This window comes from Akanthomyces muscarius (genome assembly GCF_028009165.1).
Source record: "Akanthomyces muscarius strain Ve6 chromosome Unknown contig_18, whole genome shotgun sequence".
NCBI classification, from domain to species: domain Eukaryota; kingdom Fungi; phylum Ascomycota; class Sordariomycetes; order Hypocreales; family Cordycipitaceae; genus Akanthomyces; species Akanthomyces muscarius.
Window position 1 is genome coordinate 816,733 of NW_026611618.1, and position 15,961 is coordinate 832,693.

The 15,961-nt window shown below is 53.1% G+C and overlaps 4 protein-coding genes across 4 annotated transcripts; 2 read left to right on the top strand and 2 right to left on the bottom strand.

The window, feature by feature from the left end:
* Positions 1 to 127: 127 nt before the first annotated feature.
* Positions 128 to 2,170, bottom strand: LMH87_008734 (uncharacterized protein; the record flags this gene model as incomplete). Its single annotated transcript, XM_056201956.1, has 7 exons — positions 128 to 1,347; positions 1,404 to 1,685; positions 1,743 to 1,817; positions 1,873 to 1,878; positions 1,940 to 1,984; positions 2,049 to 2,105; positions 2,167 to 2,170. The coding sequence occupies 7 exons, from the start codon at positions 2,168 to 2,170 to the stop codon at positions 128 to 130; spliced, it is 1,689 nt and encodes a 562-aa protein (XP_056056566.1).
* Positions 2,171 to 2,908: 738 nt separating this feature from the next.
* LMH87_008735 (uncharacterized protein) lies at positions 2,909 to 3,726 on the top strand (the record flags this gene model as incomplete). Its single annotated transcript, XM_056201957.1, has 4 exons — positions 2,909 to 3,029; positions 3,087 to 3,200; positions 3,251 to 3,367; positions 3,422 to 3,726. The coding sequence occupies 4 exons, from the start codon at positions 2,909 to 2,911 to the stop codon at positions 3,724 to 3,726; spliced, it is 657 nt and encodes a 218-aa protein (XP_056056567.1).
* Positions 3,727 to 5,019: 1,293 nt separating this feature from the next.
* On the top strand, positions 5,020 to 13,935 carry LMH87_008736 (uncharacterized protein; the record flags this gene model as incomplete). The annotated part of the gene is made up of 1 exon (XM_056201958.1): positions 5,020 to 13,935. The coding sequence occupies one exon, from the start codon at positions 5,020 to 5,022 to the stop codon at positions 13,933 to 13,935; it is 8,916 nt and encodes a 2,971-aa protein (XP_056056568.1).
* A 497-nt stretch (positions 13,936 to 14,432) lies between these two features.
* LMH87_008737 (uncharacterized protein) lies at positions 14,433 to 15,011 on the bottom strand (the record flags this gene model as incomplete). Its single annotated transcript, XM_056201959.1, has 1 exon — positions 14,433 to 15,011. One exon carries the CDS (start codon positions 15,009 to 15,011, stop codon positions 14,433 to 14,435), a length of 579 nt encoding a protein of 192 aa, XP_056056569.1.
* Between the last annotated feature and the right edge of the window lie 950 nt (positions 15,012 to 15,961).

The following is a 15,961-nucleotide window of genomic DNA, read 5'->3' on the forward strand; positions in this document are numbered from 1 at the left end:
TGAAATAGCAGCAGGCGTCGCCCTGCCTGGAAAAGGCCCTCGTCTATAGTCGTGAAATCAAAGAGCAGAAAATATGGGGGGCGGCTAAATGTACAATCTCTTTTCTTGTCTCCTTTTTGCCTCCCGTTTAAGGGCGTCCCTGACGACCCTTCTTGTTGGGCACAGTGGTCCAGCCATCCTCGTCAACAGTAGTAGCGTCGCCGGCCTCAGAGGGGGCAGCGCTCTGCTGAGCACTGGCACCGTTGGCACGGGGTCCGCGGGTATCATTGCGACCGCCCCGGGGAGCGCCGCCGCGGCCACCGCGGCCACCACCACGACCGCCGCGCTGTTCACCGGAGGCCGATCTCCAGCTCCCGGCCTCGGCAGCTCTTGACTTGTAGTTGGGAACGCCCTCCTTCGGCTCGCGCGGCTCGCGAGGCTCACGAGGCTCACGGCTGCGCACGGGCAGCTGCTTCTCGGCGCCATTTTGCTTCTCCTCATCATCCTTGGCCTCGGTGGCGGCAGGGGTTTCCTCTTCTTTAGCCTCCTCCTTGGCCTCCTCCTTGGCCTCCTCCTTGACCTCCTCCTTGGACTCAGCCTCAGCCTCAGCCTCAGCCTCCTTGACCTCGGCTTCGGCCTCGGCCTCCTTAGCAGCCTGCTTAGCGAGACGGCGCTCTTCCTTGGCCTTCTCATCGGCCTCGCGCTTCTCCTGGATAGCCTGCTGGCGCTTCTCCTCAACCTGACGCTCGCGAGCAGCAGTGTCAATGGGACGGGCGGCGCCAAATGGGCTGGCCTTGGCGTCGCCAGCGGAAGCGCTGGCGTCACCAGACTCGGTGACCGTACGCTTCTGGAGGTTCAGACGGGGACGGCTGGCAGGGGCCGGGGCAGCAGCGGGAGAAGCAGCGGGAGCGGAAGTCTCCTCACCTCCCTCCTGGGAAGGCGACTGCTTCCCGGCATCCGGGCGCATGCGGTCGCGCCACTGGAAGTCCTTCTCGGCGGCAGTGGGGCTCCTCTCGACTCTCTCGGGCCTCTCGGGTCGCTCAGCGCGAGACCCACGGAACGACTCGCTGCGCTCACCCATACCCTCGGGGGCAGGACGAGGGGGACGGCTGTCATCGCGGCCTTCGCGACCACCAAACTCTTGGGCTGGGAGAGGAGAGAGAGGACCACGGCGTTCCCAGTTAATCTCGCGAGTAGGGCCGCCACGGTTCGAATCTAGAGCAGGGTCGCGCATTCTGCGCTCGCCACCAAACTCGGAGGGTTGACGACTGCTACCACCACCACGGCCTGGAAGATCAGGCAGGGGGCCCTTGCGAGTCCAATCGCTGAGATCGCGGTTCGAGTCCATGCGGCTGTCACCACCACGGGCTGCAGTTGTATTAGCAAGAGTGAAAAGACTGTGTTCTGCGTCTGCAAGTACTTACGAGGATCGGCGACCTTGATCTTGATCATGCGTCCCTGGAAGGACTCGCCATCAAGCTGAAGAGCTTTCTTGAGGCTGTCAAGATCGGTGAACTCGACATAACCGAAGCCCTTGGGGCGCATCATTTCCCGGTCTTCAATGATTCGGACGCTCATGATTTCACATCCGGCGAAGAAGTCAGTGACGGATTCGACCGTCGCATCGTAAGAGAGGTTTCCGAGATGAGCAGTGAATGGAGGACGCTCAGGAAGTGTCGCGGGGGCACTCTCGCGAACAGAATAGCCTTGTATCGAGTTAGATGGTGCTGGCCTAACACATCAAGGTTGAACGATGCACTCACCTCGGTCCTGCCAGGACGAAGTAGCGCCGCTGCCACCAAGGCGGGAGCGGTCGCTTGAGGGGAGGGGCTGAGTGCCTGATGTATGCTGTTAGTTTCGATCACTGCGACTCGGACACGGTATCTTGCATACCAGTAACTAGAGGAGCGTTAGTACAAGGACATGCAATAGGGGTTCCCAGGACAGAGCATTCACGTACCATAGGTCTCCTCAACCTCATCAGCCCAAGAGCCACCACCAAAACCTGTTGGAAATCGGTCAGCATATCGTTGCAGGTTGCGCTCTAGTGTTGGCGTGCGACGACGAACCAGAATCAGTCAGAAAGTCCCCCAGGGACATAGTCTGCTGTTGCTTCTTCTTGGGAGCTGAGAAAAGGACATGTCAGCATGGAAGCAGGATATGAGGATCGGTTTGACATGGACGGACCCATGATTGCGGCTTAAATAACCACGCGCAGCGGATTAGGTGACCGGTGCGCGTAGGGGACGAAAGTTAGAGGGGCGAGAGCCGACCGAAGCAGCTCCTGCGGGAAATTGATAAAATAGTCGAAAACTGGCGAGCGCAACAAAGACGGACGGCCAGGAGTTTCGAGATTCGGAGGAAGGGCGATAGTTATGGGACCCCGATAGCGTTACCGTGTCTGGGGTTGACGAGTCGAAATTTGCTCGAACGTGGGAAAAAAGACGAGGCCACCAAGGGCCACACACAGCAGGGTTGCCTCAATTTTCACCAGCAGGCGTGGTTGATGAGTGGGAGGCGCTAGCCTGGATATGGACTAGCGCAGTCTAGATTTTGGGCGGCCCACCAGATGTTCGCCAACTTGCCGGCGCAGCATGCCGTTGCTGAGCCACCTTCGCCGCCACAGCTTCAGCTTCTTGATAAATTAGCTGAAAGTCTTGGTGGCTGGTGCGCTGCCTGCTTCGGACCAAGGACGCGACCCTGATTTTCGAGGCCCATGAACCCGCATACCTCTGTATTGTACTCGCTTCCATCGCCCTGGCCGCGGCATTCTTTCTCCTGCTCTATATACTGGATCTAATTCAGCGCGTTTAGTATTTGTGCCGTGTGCCTGCATTTTTTTTATATCCAGACTGGCGACTTTCTTCGGCGTTGGAGCCTTTTGCCTTCTATCTGGCGCTCCCTTTTTCATCACCCCATCGTCACCATCATGGCTTCACAACCAAGGCCCCAGGACTCACAAGGATTAGCTCAGCGCAGAAAGCAGGGCTTCTTCTCACCAGAGCTGGCCGAGCTTATTTTCCCGCCATTTAAAGTTGGGTTTTGGGCTGGTATGTGGTCCTGGCGACACACTCGACAAGAGGATGCTAACTCTTCTGGCTCAACAGGAACTGCTGGAGTATTGGCTGGCGTTGGAGGTGCTATTGCTAGAGAGACAAATCCAATTCTCAGTGGATCCGTCACTGGTATACAGTGGTTTACTCTGGGCACCACGTTCTGGTGTAGGTATCATATCCCGTCCAGCCCTGGCCACCTGCTGACAGAAGCACAGTCTCAAGGACTCTCGCGATGCGGACATGGGGCAACCAGGAAGTGATGCGATCGTCTGATAGAGTCATAATAAGCACAATTGCCGGAACAACCACCGGCGCTGTATCAGGACTTTTGCGTGAGTTCCACTCCGGCCGTGGCAAACACGATTGCCTCTGCTAACCAGAAACAGGCGGTCCTACAAAAATCATACCAGCCATGATCATGTGGGGTTTAACGGGCGCTGGAGGACAGATGCTCGTACATCGATATGAAGCCAACCAACGTAAACCCCAAACAGATAACGGCCCCGGATTCTGGTCGCGACTGAATCCGCTGAGGAAGCTCACGGATGAGGAGTACATGGACATGATGAGGGAAAAGAAGCTCAAGCTCGATGTCGACATTTCGTTAATCGACGACCGTATCGCAGAACTCAGGGCAATGGAGCACAAGGCGCGGGAAGCCGAAAACGTGGCATCCCCCAAGCAAAACTGAGCAAAGTGGAAGAAGGATGCAGTGTATGATTATGAAATGTATGAGATATAAGCGCATCTCAAAACATTAAAAATGCCCAGCATAGCCACGGGTGGCTCAATGGCATTGATATTTAACAATCAATTGTGCCTCAACTTCATTAGCGTGGTCTCTGCATGTTCCAGAAGCTTTGCCCGTTATCAGTCAATCTAGCGTGCTCCTCTTCCTTCTTGAGCGGCCATAGATGATGGACGTCGTCACCACGTCACTAAGCTGCGCCGCATGCAGGCAATAAGCCACAGCGCGATAAATGGTCCGCTACCTATCACAGCAGAGTAACCCTGCTGGCGCAGAATCTCATGAAATTGTTGGTCTCTTCGACAACATAAGTTCGTACGATGGAGTAAATAAATAATGCAGCGGCTGGTATGCTTCCTAGCGCCACGCTGTAATTAATTGAGAAGCGTGATGGCAAAGGTGCTAATTTCACGACACGCGCCACACGTCATCGCTATCTAAGCACCTAAGGCAAGGTAGGTAGGTAGGGACTGATGGTTGTTGGGGCAGGCTGGGGCCATCAACACTGCTGTAGACTGCAGCCCAGCCCAGCTCCCTGGCCTACCTACCTAAGGTACCTACCTAGCCAGCCCACTTGCCCACCAACCGCTAATAATCAAATTCATGCAGCCACTATTACCCCAGCCCAGTCCAGAGGCCTCTTCACTGCTTTGTCTCACTCTGCATACCGCACTGGACAAGTCTCGCCAGCTGGTTTCTACCACCATCACCGTTCCCCAACGATTCTCGGGCAGGCCAGCCAAAACAATAGCCACTGCCATTGACCGTTTCGCAACTTGGCGGATGTCACGGTAGCTGCCCACAACCCACAGCCGGTCAAGCCACGCTATCCCCGTTCTGCTAAAAGAGGAGTCTGTCATTCTCCTGTACCGATAGCTACTCCAACTTTGGGATCAGCGCTCCATCGACCACTTCCTCGCCGCACTTCCGTACAGTCACACCGGCCGACGAAACAATCATTGACGACCTTTGGAGCTCGACTTATTACCCGAGTGTTGTCCTGTATCGCCCTGACGCCTGGTCCTCCTTATCCTATACGCTTCCGACTATCCGCCTTCGCCATGGCTCGCGTCGCTCCTCAAGCTTTTTAGAGCGGTTGGGGCGGATTATTACACTGCCCGCGCCAGACTGTTCGCCTTTCAAATCCCGAGACCAGGCTTTCCAGAGCCGAAGAAGCGACCAAGCTCATAAACACACGTCTTCCGCGCCGTCGGCCAGCGAAGACGTTGCGCAGCCATGGCTCTTCTAAACCCGACCTTTCTACTCGGCGTCGTCGTCCTCCTTTACCTATCGTCCTTTGTTCTTTTCGCCGTCGTCCGAATTCTTACCGGCATTTCCATCCAGCGAATAGGATACCTCTCCCTCCGGAGACTCGCCTACACCCCTAAGGATGGCTGTACGGTGGAGATTCGCAGTCTGGGCCTCCACATCCATCGCCCAACCTTTGCGCAGCCTACGTGGCTAAGTATCGTTCTGAACGAACTTGTTGTCACTCTAAACGTGCAGGAGCTGGAGGGGAGTAAGCCTTCCGAGAGTGGCGAGGAGACCGATGTGACAGGTAGCGAGTCCGAGTCCGCCAAGCGCGATGTCCCCAAGAAGCGCCCTTCGATGCGACAAGATGCCGATGCATCTTCACGACGCGATCCCTGGAAGCGGCTCTCGAAAATCAAAGACAAGATCAAGAAAGTCCATCGAATGGTGAAATGGCTGCGAATGATTGATGTTGTTGCGACCAACTCTACCATTCATGTTGTCGACGTGGGCAATATTCAGGTCGGCAGCATTACCCTGGCAGTCGACACGCGAAACAAAAAGGTCGATCGCGCTAGATTTTTTCATCAAAAGTCGACCTACTATAAACATGGACACCAAGCCGAGTGGATTGTGACAGTCCGCAGTGTCCTCTTCACGGCGGATGGGAACGAGTCTCTGGAAATCCTGGACAATGCACTGCTTAATGTGCACGGCTTTCTCCATCACTCCAGAGAAGGCCTACGCGACGCCACTGTGGCACTCAAGCTTGGCCGCGTCCACGTTCCGTATGATGATTTGGAGCTCTGTATTGCACATTATAAACGAGCCCGCCGGCGGGCAACCTTTTACGAACCCAAGGACTCCGGCGACATCTCCATTCGTGCTCCGCGGCAACGATCAGGCATTGAAGAGAAAGACGAGTCTGGTGAAGAGGTACCCAAGACCACGCCGGGCTCGCATGACTTTTTCAACTCTATTCTTCGTGGAATCAAGGAAGTGCAGTTCGCTGTCAGCTTCATCAGCATCAACAAAAGAGCAGGCTCGGTGCGGCCTAACGCTCAGCCCGTTTTGCTCAGTGCTTCTATGAAGGAAGTTGGCGTTGATCTTCACAGGTTAGATCCAAACTCGCCCTCACACAGAATGTACTTTCCTTCCAAGGATGTCGCCCACGAGGGACTTGCTGCTGCACTTTCACTCTCGGTTGGCCTCGACGACGGCAACGGAAAACCAGAACGCCTCCTTTACATTCCCATGGCTACGACAACAATTCGCACGACTCTCCCCTCCAAAACCGTACAGTTATCCGACGACAGCCATGGTAGTGTTGAGGAGAAGAATGCCAATATTTTATTCGCCAACTCTGTTGTCACTTCGCCTTCAGTCGACCTCGATCCAGCACATCTTCCACTTTTGATTGCTCTGCTACAACCAAAGCCTAAACCCCCAAGAACGAGTCGAGAATCCCGCAGCAATCTTATGTCGCGATTTTTGCCCAAAGCCAACATGAAATTTTCAATGCATGAGCCCGTTATCCGCATCAAACTCAAGACGCTTGAGAAAACAGATGACCCCGATGACTTTGATCTCATAATCTCGTCCATCTCATCTATCTCTCTTGACGTTGAGTCATCTCACTCTCCCCTCGAAGACATGCATTATTCCCTAGATGGCGCCATGCGAATTCAATCACATCAGCTATACTACCACACCAATTGCGGAGAAAGATTCAACCTCATTACCACGGAAGCAACGGAGCTGAAAGTACATCTTGCAGCCAACCCTGACGTGTCTGTGGAAATAAATGGCCTCATTCAGTCACTCGCAATTAGCATGGTTCGACCGGAAATCACAGATGGTCTCCATCAAATCATTCGCCAACTTCGCATAGAGGTTGAGCCTGAGAAACGAGCTACTCCTAAGAGCACCAGGCACAATAATATGCTGCGTCGAGCGCCCGACTGGCTACTGCGCTGCCACCTTGAAGCGAAAGACTTCAATCTCGAAATTGCCGGCATTGACGAAGACATTTCGGATGACACTCGCGGTGTATCTCTGCACCTCGATACGATTGCCGCAGAGTATCGTGCCCACCGCTTGGACGGACTGCAGCGTCGTTTACCTAGGAGAAGAACTCATAGCAGATCCATTACACAGTCCGACTCTGACATCACACCGTCTTCTTCGCCACGCATCAGGCGTAAGGGTCAAACACATGGCGACGGGAGAAGGTTATCGTTCAACATCAGGGGTGTCGAGGCGCAGATTATGGAAAGTATCGACCGGCTGGAAGTCGAGCCATTCATCAACATTCCACGTCTTGAAGTTCTGCTTTCCGCCGCGAGCGATAACCATGGTCCCATGTTCAACGTTCAAGTGTTGGTTCGGACAATAATGATGCAATATTCGCTTTTCCGCCACTACTCAGTTGGTGTTGCTGCGTTGACTTTGAGAAAAGCATTCATGAGGCCCGGACGAGAAGCACCACGAGCTCATGAGCCGTCGCACTTCAGGGCGAATCGTCTAGCTCCACCAAGCCGTTCTGGCGCAGATTCATCAACTACAACCCCAGAGCTGATCATATTGGATGTCAAGGCTGCTCTGGTGCAGCTCAAAGCGGAGATGCCTCATGATCCGCTCACTATGCTGCGAATTTACGGCCTGGAGGCGGGGAGACACAGATGGTCGACGCCGTACATGACATCCAAGCTTATCCGCCTCTATGTTCAGCCGCCGAGGATGCGGAACGTTTGGGCTCGTATGATTGGCATTAAAGCCGGCCGTCTTGATTTACGAGAAACACGACACAAGACTACAAGTGGACCTGTTGTTGAAGAGCGGCTCATTGACATCTCCACGGAGGCAATTCGAATTGCTGTGCCCCACGAGGTAACCGTCGCTCGAATCAGCGACAACATCGTAAATGTCGTCAAATCTGTCCAGCAACTTCATCATCGTTTCAAGACGGGAACCAATGAGTACATCCTCGAAAAGAAACCAGAAGGCCCGAAACATGTGCCAAAAATAGCTATTCGCTCGCGCAACTTTTTATTCGAAATCGAAGACGGCGCCTTCGAATGGAAGCTCGGAATGATCTATCGTGCTGGCCGTCAAGAACAAGTGCAGCGCTTAGCTCGTGAGGGGGCTTTCAAGTTGAAGATCAAGAAAGTTCAAGAAGAAGAAGCACGGCGAGGTGGTAGCAAGCTCCGCTCTCGATCTACATTCGCACGTGGGCGAGTCGACAAGAGCTCGACGTCTTGGTTCCGAAATCACAGTGCGGACCCTTACCAGCATGATCGCAGGGCGCGCTCCCCGCGCCGGGGCGGCATTCCCACGTACGACCCAGAAGGTGGCAACCGCGCTGTCAGCGGCGACGCAAAGATCAGCGAATCTGATGCTCGCGCTCACCTGGACATGTTCAATGCCCAATCATGGAAGAAGCGGATTGATCAGGCTTGCCGAATGTCCCAAGACAGCATTCGCGAGCTGCGAGAAACATTTTGGGGGCATAACCATCTCCCTGACGACATCCAAGAAACTGAGAATATTTTGGAGGTGCCACCCCGGCCGGCGCTCATGTCCACAATGGTTTCAGACTTGCAAGTGATCATCGACAAGCCTACCTTTGCCATGAAAGATCTTCCGGATTTTCTTTACAAAGTTGGCAAAGGTATGCCACGCGACATGAAATATGGCCTATTGATACCGATGCACATTGCAATCAATATGAATGAGGCGAGGGTGACTTTGCGAGACTACCCACTTCCAGTGTTGCACATCCCATGTCTGAAATCTGGGCAATCCTCGAGACAACCATCCGTCTCGCTTAAGACGAACTTCGTCCTGGCGGAAGAATTTCGCGGGATCGAATCCACAAGACGAGTTCGTGTCAATGTTGTTCCACCCAAGAGCAATGATCCTACCGCGTCCAATGACGGTGGCTTTGCGATCGAAGTCCGGCGAACAATGGGACCTGTGAAGTCTTTTACAGACGTCTCCATGGATATCAATACGGCCTTGCCTACTCGAATCACCTGGAGCCCATGCTACCAACCAGCTATCCAGGATATGATGATGGCCATCGAATCGTTTACGAAGCCACCCATTGACCCTTCAGAAAGGGTGGGTTTCTGGGACAAACTGAGGCTTAATTTCCATTCTCGAATTCATGTAGCTTGGAAGGGCGACGGCGATGTACATCTGGCACTGAAGGGAACTCGTGACCCATATCAGGTTACTGGCAATGGCGCGGGTTTTCTCATGTGCTGGCGAAATGATGTTCGCTGGAATATCAATGCAGACGACAACGCGAAGCAGTTCATGACAGTTGACAGTGGAGAGTACGTGCTGGCTGTACCCGATTATAGCCATCAAGTACGCGAGTCTGCCAGAAGACGTATCGAGGATGGCAGCCATCTGGCCGAAGACAACCTAAGGCAGGCAACGTCGTTCAAAAAGGTGATCATGAAACTCTCGGGCAAAGTTCAGTGGCTGGCTGGGTTGGTCTTTGAGAAGGAGATTGAAAATGGGCATCGCAGCTTCGATTTTATCCCGCATTACAACGTTGTGCTAAAGAATCCCCATTTTGCTCACAGCGACGGGAATCTTCCATATGATGCTTTCCGCGGTTTCAGAAGTCGCCATATCCATCTGTCGATTGCAGTGCGAGCGCCTGTTGACCGCGAATGGATGTCCTCGAATCCAGAGCCGTCGCGAAGCTACAACACCATTCATCTATCACCGAGGTTCTTTACGCACTTCTTCACTTGGTGGGGTCTCTTCAGCCAACCCATGTCCCTTCCGATCCGGCAAGGTAATCTCTTCCCTGGTAGAGAGAAGAGCAGCAAAAAATTTGGCAGACATCTGGCTACAGTCAAGTATAGCATCTTGCTTGCGCCGCTTTTCTTGAGCCATATCTATAAGCACAAGGACGCGGAGGACTACGCACAGAACGAGGCTGTATCGGCTACCGGTCTGAAGGTTCGCTTCGACAGCTTCATGCTCGATCTGCATCAGCGCCGAGAGGAATTCAACACTCTGGCGAAGACGAAGAACTCCCCTAGCCGGACTTCAGGTATCAAGATCCATGCTGGCCACCTTGATCTCGCCGCTGCGGACATTCGAGCTGTATCGGCAAGCTTGAAAGGAACAACGAGTGAAGCGATCAAGAAGGGCTCCATCTCATCACTGATTACGGACCAAGATGACAAGCCCGATCTATCACATTTCACTATCCCCGATGATGACTTGAGTTGGATAGATATGGATGATTTCGTTGAGCTAGACTGGATCTTGCCGACTGAGGCGCACCCTGATACCAAGATCCTTCCCCTGGCGTACGCCCCAAGATTCACGTACTTCCGGCAGACAGATATCGGAGGCGTTATCAATGGCGATCCGAACCGAACCAGCCCGTTTGGAAACGAACCAACTCACTTCTGTCTGCTCAGTCAAGAGGACGACAACAAAAAGGTTCAGATGGAACTGATTCAGGAAAGACTTGATCAGCTGGAAATTCAGATGCTTTCTCACTCGCGGCATGTGGGCGAAGCTGAACTGAAGCTTGTTCAGGCCGCGACCAAGGATAGCAGTCTCCTGGACGACCTTGATGCTCTGAAGCGGCACACGAACGTTCTCAAAGACAAGAAGACATTCCTGGAAAATATGCTGGAACAAGTCCGAAACAAGATCAAGGGTAGTCGCAGTCGAATGTTCACTTCCTCTGCTACGCGCGATTCGTCCCCGGATAGCTCTAGTAGCGAGGAGCAAGTCATGGACATCCCGCCCACCTCTCATTTTGAGAGTGAATTTAACAATCGGTTTGTCATTCACAATATGCAGCTCAAGTGGAACAATATGCTGCGAAACATTGTGCTGCGCTATTTTCACCAAAACAGTCAGAGGCGAGGCTTTGTTTACTACCTCTCTCGACGTGCAATCAAGTTCATTTTGGATATGGTAGATGAGCAGAACAAAACAAAGACCGCACAACCCGCAAGATCCCAAGCAACGCCAGCTGCCAACTCCTCTCCAGATACACCAAACAACGGAAAGCAAGCCCCCCAAGACTTGGAGGATCGCATCCGAAGCATTTTGGAGGATGGAAGGAGATTTTCTGCTAATTCCAACTTCCACCCGAATGACGATGGATCCATCAGCGGCACAATCGAAGATCTCGAGTGTGGTATCTCCAAGGACTTTAGTCCACAAAACAGCTATCACGTGCGGCTCATCGCGCCACAAATTCAACTACAGAGTGAGAAGAACAAGAAACACGTCGTCCTCATCACTGCCAAGGGCATGGAGCTCAAAGTCGTGGAGGTCATGGACAAGGACCGCATCTCTGATACTGTCAGCGGCCTGGTCCAACGCCGATTCCTCGTCAATATGGACAGCACTCAATTCTTCGTCACTCATCAAAAGTGGTTCCACACCCACCTCGTGTCTATGTATGCTGGCAGCAGATATGGTACCCCAGGGGGTTCAGCTTGGCCACCGTGGGTTCCCATGGAGATCATGTTCGACTTCCAAGCGGATCCATTCGGGTTCAAGCGTGTCGTCCAGAAGACGTCCGCAATGCTTCGATTCGACAAATACAACACGCTGCGCTTAAAATACAATGCGGAAGTCAGTACAGAGGAGAATGGCGAATCGGATGAGCAGGTTACGGAGTCTAGGACAGACAATCTCTGGGTCGAATTTCCCCAGGTTCGAGCCCTATGCAACTCGTCGCAATACTATGCCATGTACGTCATTGTGCTTGACTTGCTCATGTACAGCGAACCGCTTGAGAAGACGAGAAGCGAGCGACTGGAAAAAATTATGCTGGCATCGGACTTCAGCGATCTCAGCGGCGCGCCTGCAATGGTGATGAAACTACAAGAGCGAATCAAGCAGCTGGAAGAAATTAAGATGCACTTCCAGGTGTACTCTAAGTACCTTGACAAACGAGGCTGGGAAGAACGTCTGTTTCTGGAGCGCGATTTGGCTTCTTGTGAGGACGAGCTGTTTTTCCTGATGAAAGCGATAACAACCTCGCAGCGCAAATACGATGTGAATGCGGACTCTACACCATTGGTAAAGTGGAGTATTGCTGCTCGTGAGATCGTGTGGCATCTCATCCAAAACACGAGCGAACCTCTGGTGGAGATGCAGCTGAAAGACGTCGAATATGACCGGACTGACAACTCGGACGGTTCTCACGTGAACCTTATTCGCATCAAGAAGATTCTCGGTCTGAATCTGCTAAAGGACGCAACCTATCCAGAGATCATCGCGCCGTATATTGATGGCGACAAGGTCAAGAACAAAGACAGTGAGAACCAGGACATGATTCGTGTGTACTGGCACATGCTCGACGCCATTGCTGGTATACCGGTAATGGATAGATTTGAAGTGAACTTGTTTCCAATGAAAGTTCAACTGGAGCGTGAAGCTGGGCAGCGCCTTTTCGAGTACATTTTCCCCGGTATGGACGGGGAAAAATCCTCTGGAGGCAAACACGAAGCCCCGGCGATCATCAAGACGGAAGCAGATGACGATGACACCGAATCGCTCGCTAGCTCAACCGGCAGGCTGGGAACGCCGGGAGGACTGACTGCCGACAAGGAATCCAACTTTGCCACCCGCCCTGGGTCGTTGGAGCTACGACTACGTCCCACGCTGTCCTCTCTGGGCCCCGAAAAAGACCCAAGCCCTAACAAGGCCTTGAGCGTACACTCTACAGAGAGTCAGAGCGCCTTCCGTCTTTTCCGGTCCAGCGGAACCGGCAAGACAATTGCGAAGAAGTCTTCTCATGATTCCCTGAGATCAGGCCGGCCCGGTGCTTTGGGCCGGACTTCAACGGGCTTCTCGACCAAGGACAGCCGAGAGGCGGAAACCAAGAAGTCCTCGCGGTTCAACAAGAGCAAGAAGGTTGCTGACAAGCAATCCGACGATCTTACCAAGATGATGGATCGTGCCAGCAATTACATGACTTTTGCCCATATCAAGATGCCCTCGGTTGTCCTATGCCTGAGCTACAAAGGCAAGGACCAGCGCAACTTTGAGGATGTCCACGATTTTGTGTTTAGACTTCCGACCATAGAGTGGCACAACAAGACGTGGTCGAACCTGGACCTAGCCCTCGCGCTGAAGAAGGCGGTTGTCAAGGCCCTCATCTCGCACACTGGTGCCATTATCGGCAACAAATTCTCCAAGCACCGCCCTAACGCCGAGCAGAGAAGCAAGCTTCGCGAGATGGCAAACAGCTCGGTTCTGATCGCCCCTCTTAACACGAGCGGCGCAGCTTCTTCGACCTACGCGGGCAGTATCAATGACAGCGACGATTCTTCCAGTCTGTACGGCGCGTCTCCCGTGGATTATTCTCGATCACCACCGCAGTCGCGCGGCAGCACTCATAGCAACATGATGCCATTCCCGCGCTCGGAAAGCCGCAGTAGCAGCATCAGCGGCATCAGTCAAATGACTAGTGGCTCCGGGCAAACTGGCGGCGGAACTATCCCTGCCTTTTTGACCATGACGCCACCAACGCCCGTGGAGGGGAAAAAGCCAGAGGGCAGTGGTTTTGGCCTCGGAATCGATTACCTACGTCCGTCGTCCAGTGGTGGCGTAGCAGGCTCATCGCACCGTCGATTGCTTAGAAACATACCAGCGAACGACAGCAGGCCGGCCACCAGCGCAAGCAACATCAGCAGCAGTCATGCCGAGAGCTCGCCCCCTGCGGCCGAAGGACGTCGTAAGAGCGGCGGCGGAGGCCTCAAGGGCAAGATTAGTCTGTTTGGACGCAGGAGCCACAGGGAGAGCTCGGGGAAGACAGAAGATGAGGAGTCGGGGGATGAGGAGAAGAGCTCACGAGGGAAGCGACTGAGTTGGGCTCAGGGTCGAACAAAGACCGGGTGAGACAAGAGGTGGAAATCAAACTATGAAATACCGGACTAGGGAAGGGTCGTTGACGGAGGTTTGGAAAAGGAAAGTTAGATGACGCTTGGGGTGGTTACATGGTAGAGGGCGGGTTTGGCGTTGAGTGGTACATACGAGCACCTGCACACAGGCATGGGCATCTTTTGTGGTTGGCTTTTTTGATCATTAGAGGGCAGGGCGGCTACCCCGAGGCGGGTATTGATGTTTTTGTTACGCTTTCTGTGAGCCCACTTTCTTTCCCGACTTTTTTCTTTTACTCTTTTTATTATATGGTACTGCGCCAGAGGCGAAACCTCTTTGGTGTCGGGAACACAAACGCACATTTTATTCAGCAAGCAGAGTTCTATACACAGTATAGTCGTTAGTAAATAATTCGTATTTTTCAAGCTAATTTTTGTTCCAAATCGTTGCTTCGTCATGATGATCCACAATCTAACTACTATCCAAACACACAACGCCCCAAGCACACCGACTCGTTATTCATCAAGCACATCCCACGGCCCATCAAACAGAACCTTGTACTTGTTCTGCAGCATGCCCTTGGCATCAAACGAAACGCCCTCTGTCCTCAGCAAATCGAGCTTTTTCTGTATATTCGTCCCCGACGGCGGCTCCGTCCTCTCTTGCTCCTTCTTCCTCATGTCCGCCTTGACCCTGCCGGCTCTGCTCTGCGAGGCCTTGCCCGTGACCACCTGGCCGCCGCCCTCGCGCGCAAACGACGAGCGCTGAATCACCTCGCCGTCGTAGCCGTTGACGTAGCCGGTGCTGGCGACACAGCGGTGGCACGGGATGCGCGGCGCAAAGACGTTGTTGCGGAGGGCGTTGCCGACGGCGCGCGGCGAGGTGCGCAGCGCGCGGGCGAGGCTGCCGTAGGTGGTGACGCGCCCGGCGGGGATCTGCTGCAGGAGGTGGAAGACGCGTTTTTGAAAGGGCGTAAGCACAGCGGCTTCCTCGGCGGAAAGGACGGCGGAGGAGGAGGAGGAGGGTGTTTTTGTGAGCGTGGTGGTGGTGCCTTGGGGGTTGGCGGGCGTGTACATGGTGATGCGTGTAGGCATGGCTGAGTGAGGGTTCAGTTAGAGGCTAATGGAAGGTAAAGCTCTGGGATATCGGTGATGGAGAGTTAAGAAGTGCAATGTGAATATATAAGTTGTTGATATTGTTGATATTATTAAGATTGTTGCTGAAAGGCGAATGAGTCAATCGGGTGCAAGCGCGTCATGCACGGTTGCTTTGAAAGTTGTTCTTGGGACGCGCGCTGGCAAGTGGATTTCCAAGCGTGAATTTGTTCCTACGTTTTTTTGGTGTTGCTTTCAATGTCGAATGTCTCTGCTTTTAGCGTCCGTCTCAGCCCCTGGCAATGGCACAGAGGAGCTCGGGTGAAGTTCTGCAGAAGAGCAGCTGTAACTAAGTCGCAAGATCACGAGGGCAATGGTCATGGTAAATCATCAATAAAGGAAACATTGTATACGGACTTTATTTACATTATTGCTGCGTTGCATGGGCAGGTGTCTACCTTTTGCGCCAGTTGCGCCTTCCCAGCTCAGCTCAGCTCGCTGTTAAGGGCCCAACAACTTTTGCTAGTTGACAAATCACAAATCTCGTCGCCAAAATCATTCATGCTGTTTTATACCTACTTTTCGCTGCTAGAACTCATTTTGTCATCTTTCGCTACTTGTATATCGTCTTACCCTCGGCTGTCAAGTCCAACATGGGGATTGTCACAGGTAGGCTCACTAACATTATGTTTATCGGTACATGCTCACATACTAGTACCGATAATCCTAACAATCCTTCTGTATCCTGAAGTCATGGCAAGACTTCTTGTGCGTCCCGGACACATATTTCCTGCTGCTTCAGGCTACGTCTTTATCTGCAACGACAATGACTTAGCAAATACATGCCGCAGCCCACCCTACAATTTTACTCGCACTTTGGAAGGCTTTTTGAATGCAGACTTGCCCTTGGAAATTTGCAGAGAAGAGACGAAATGTACTTGTGAGCTGCA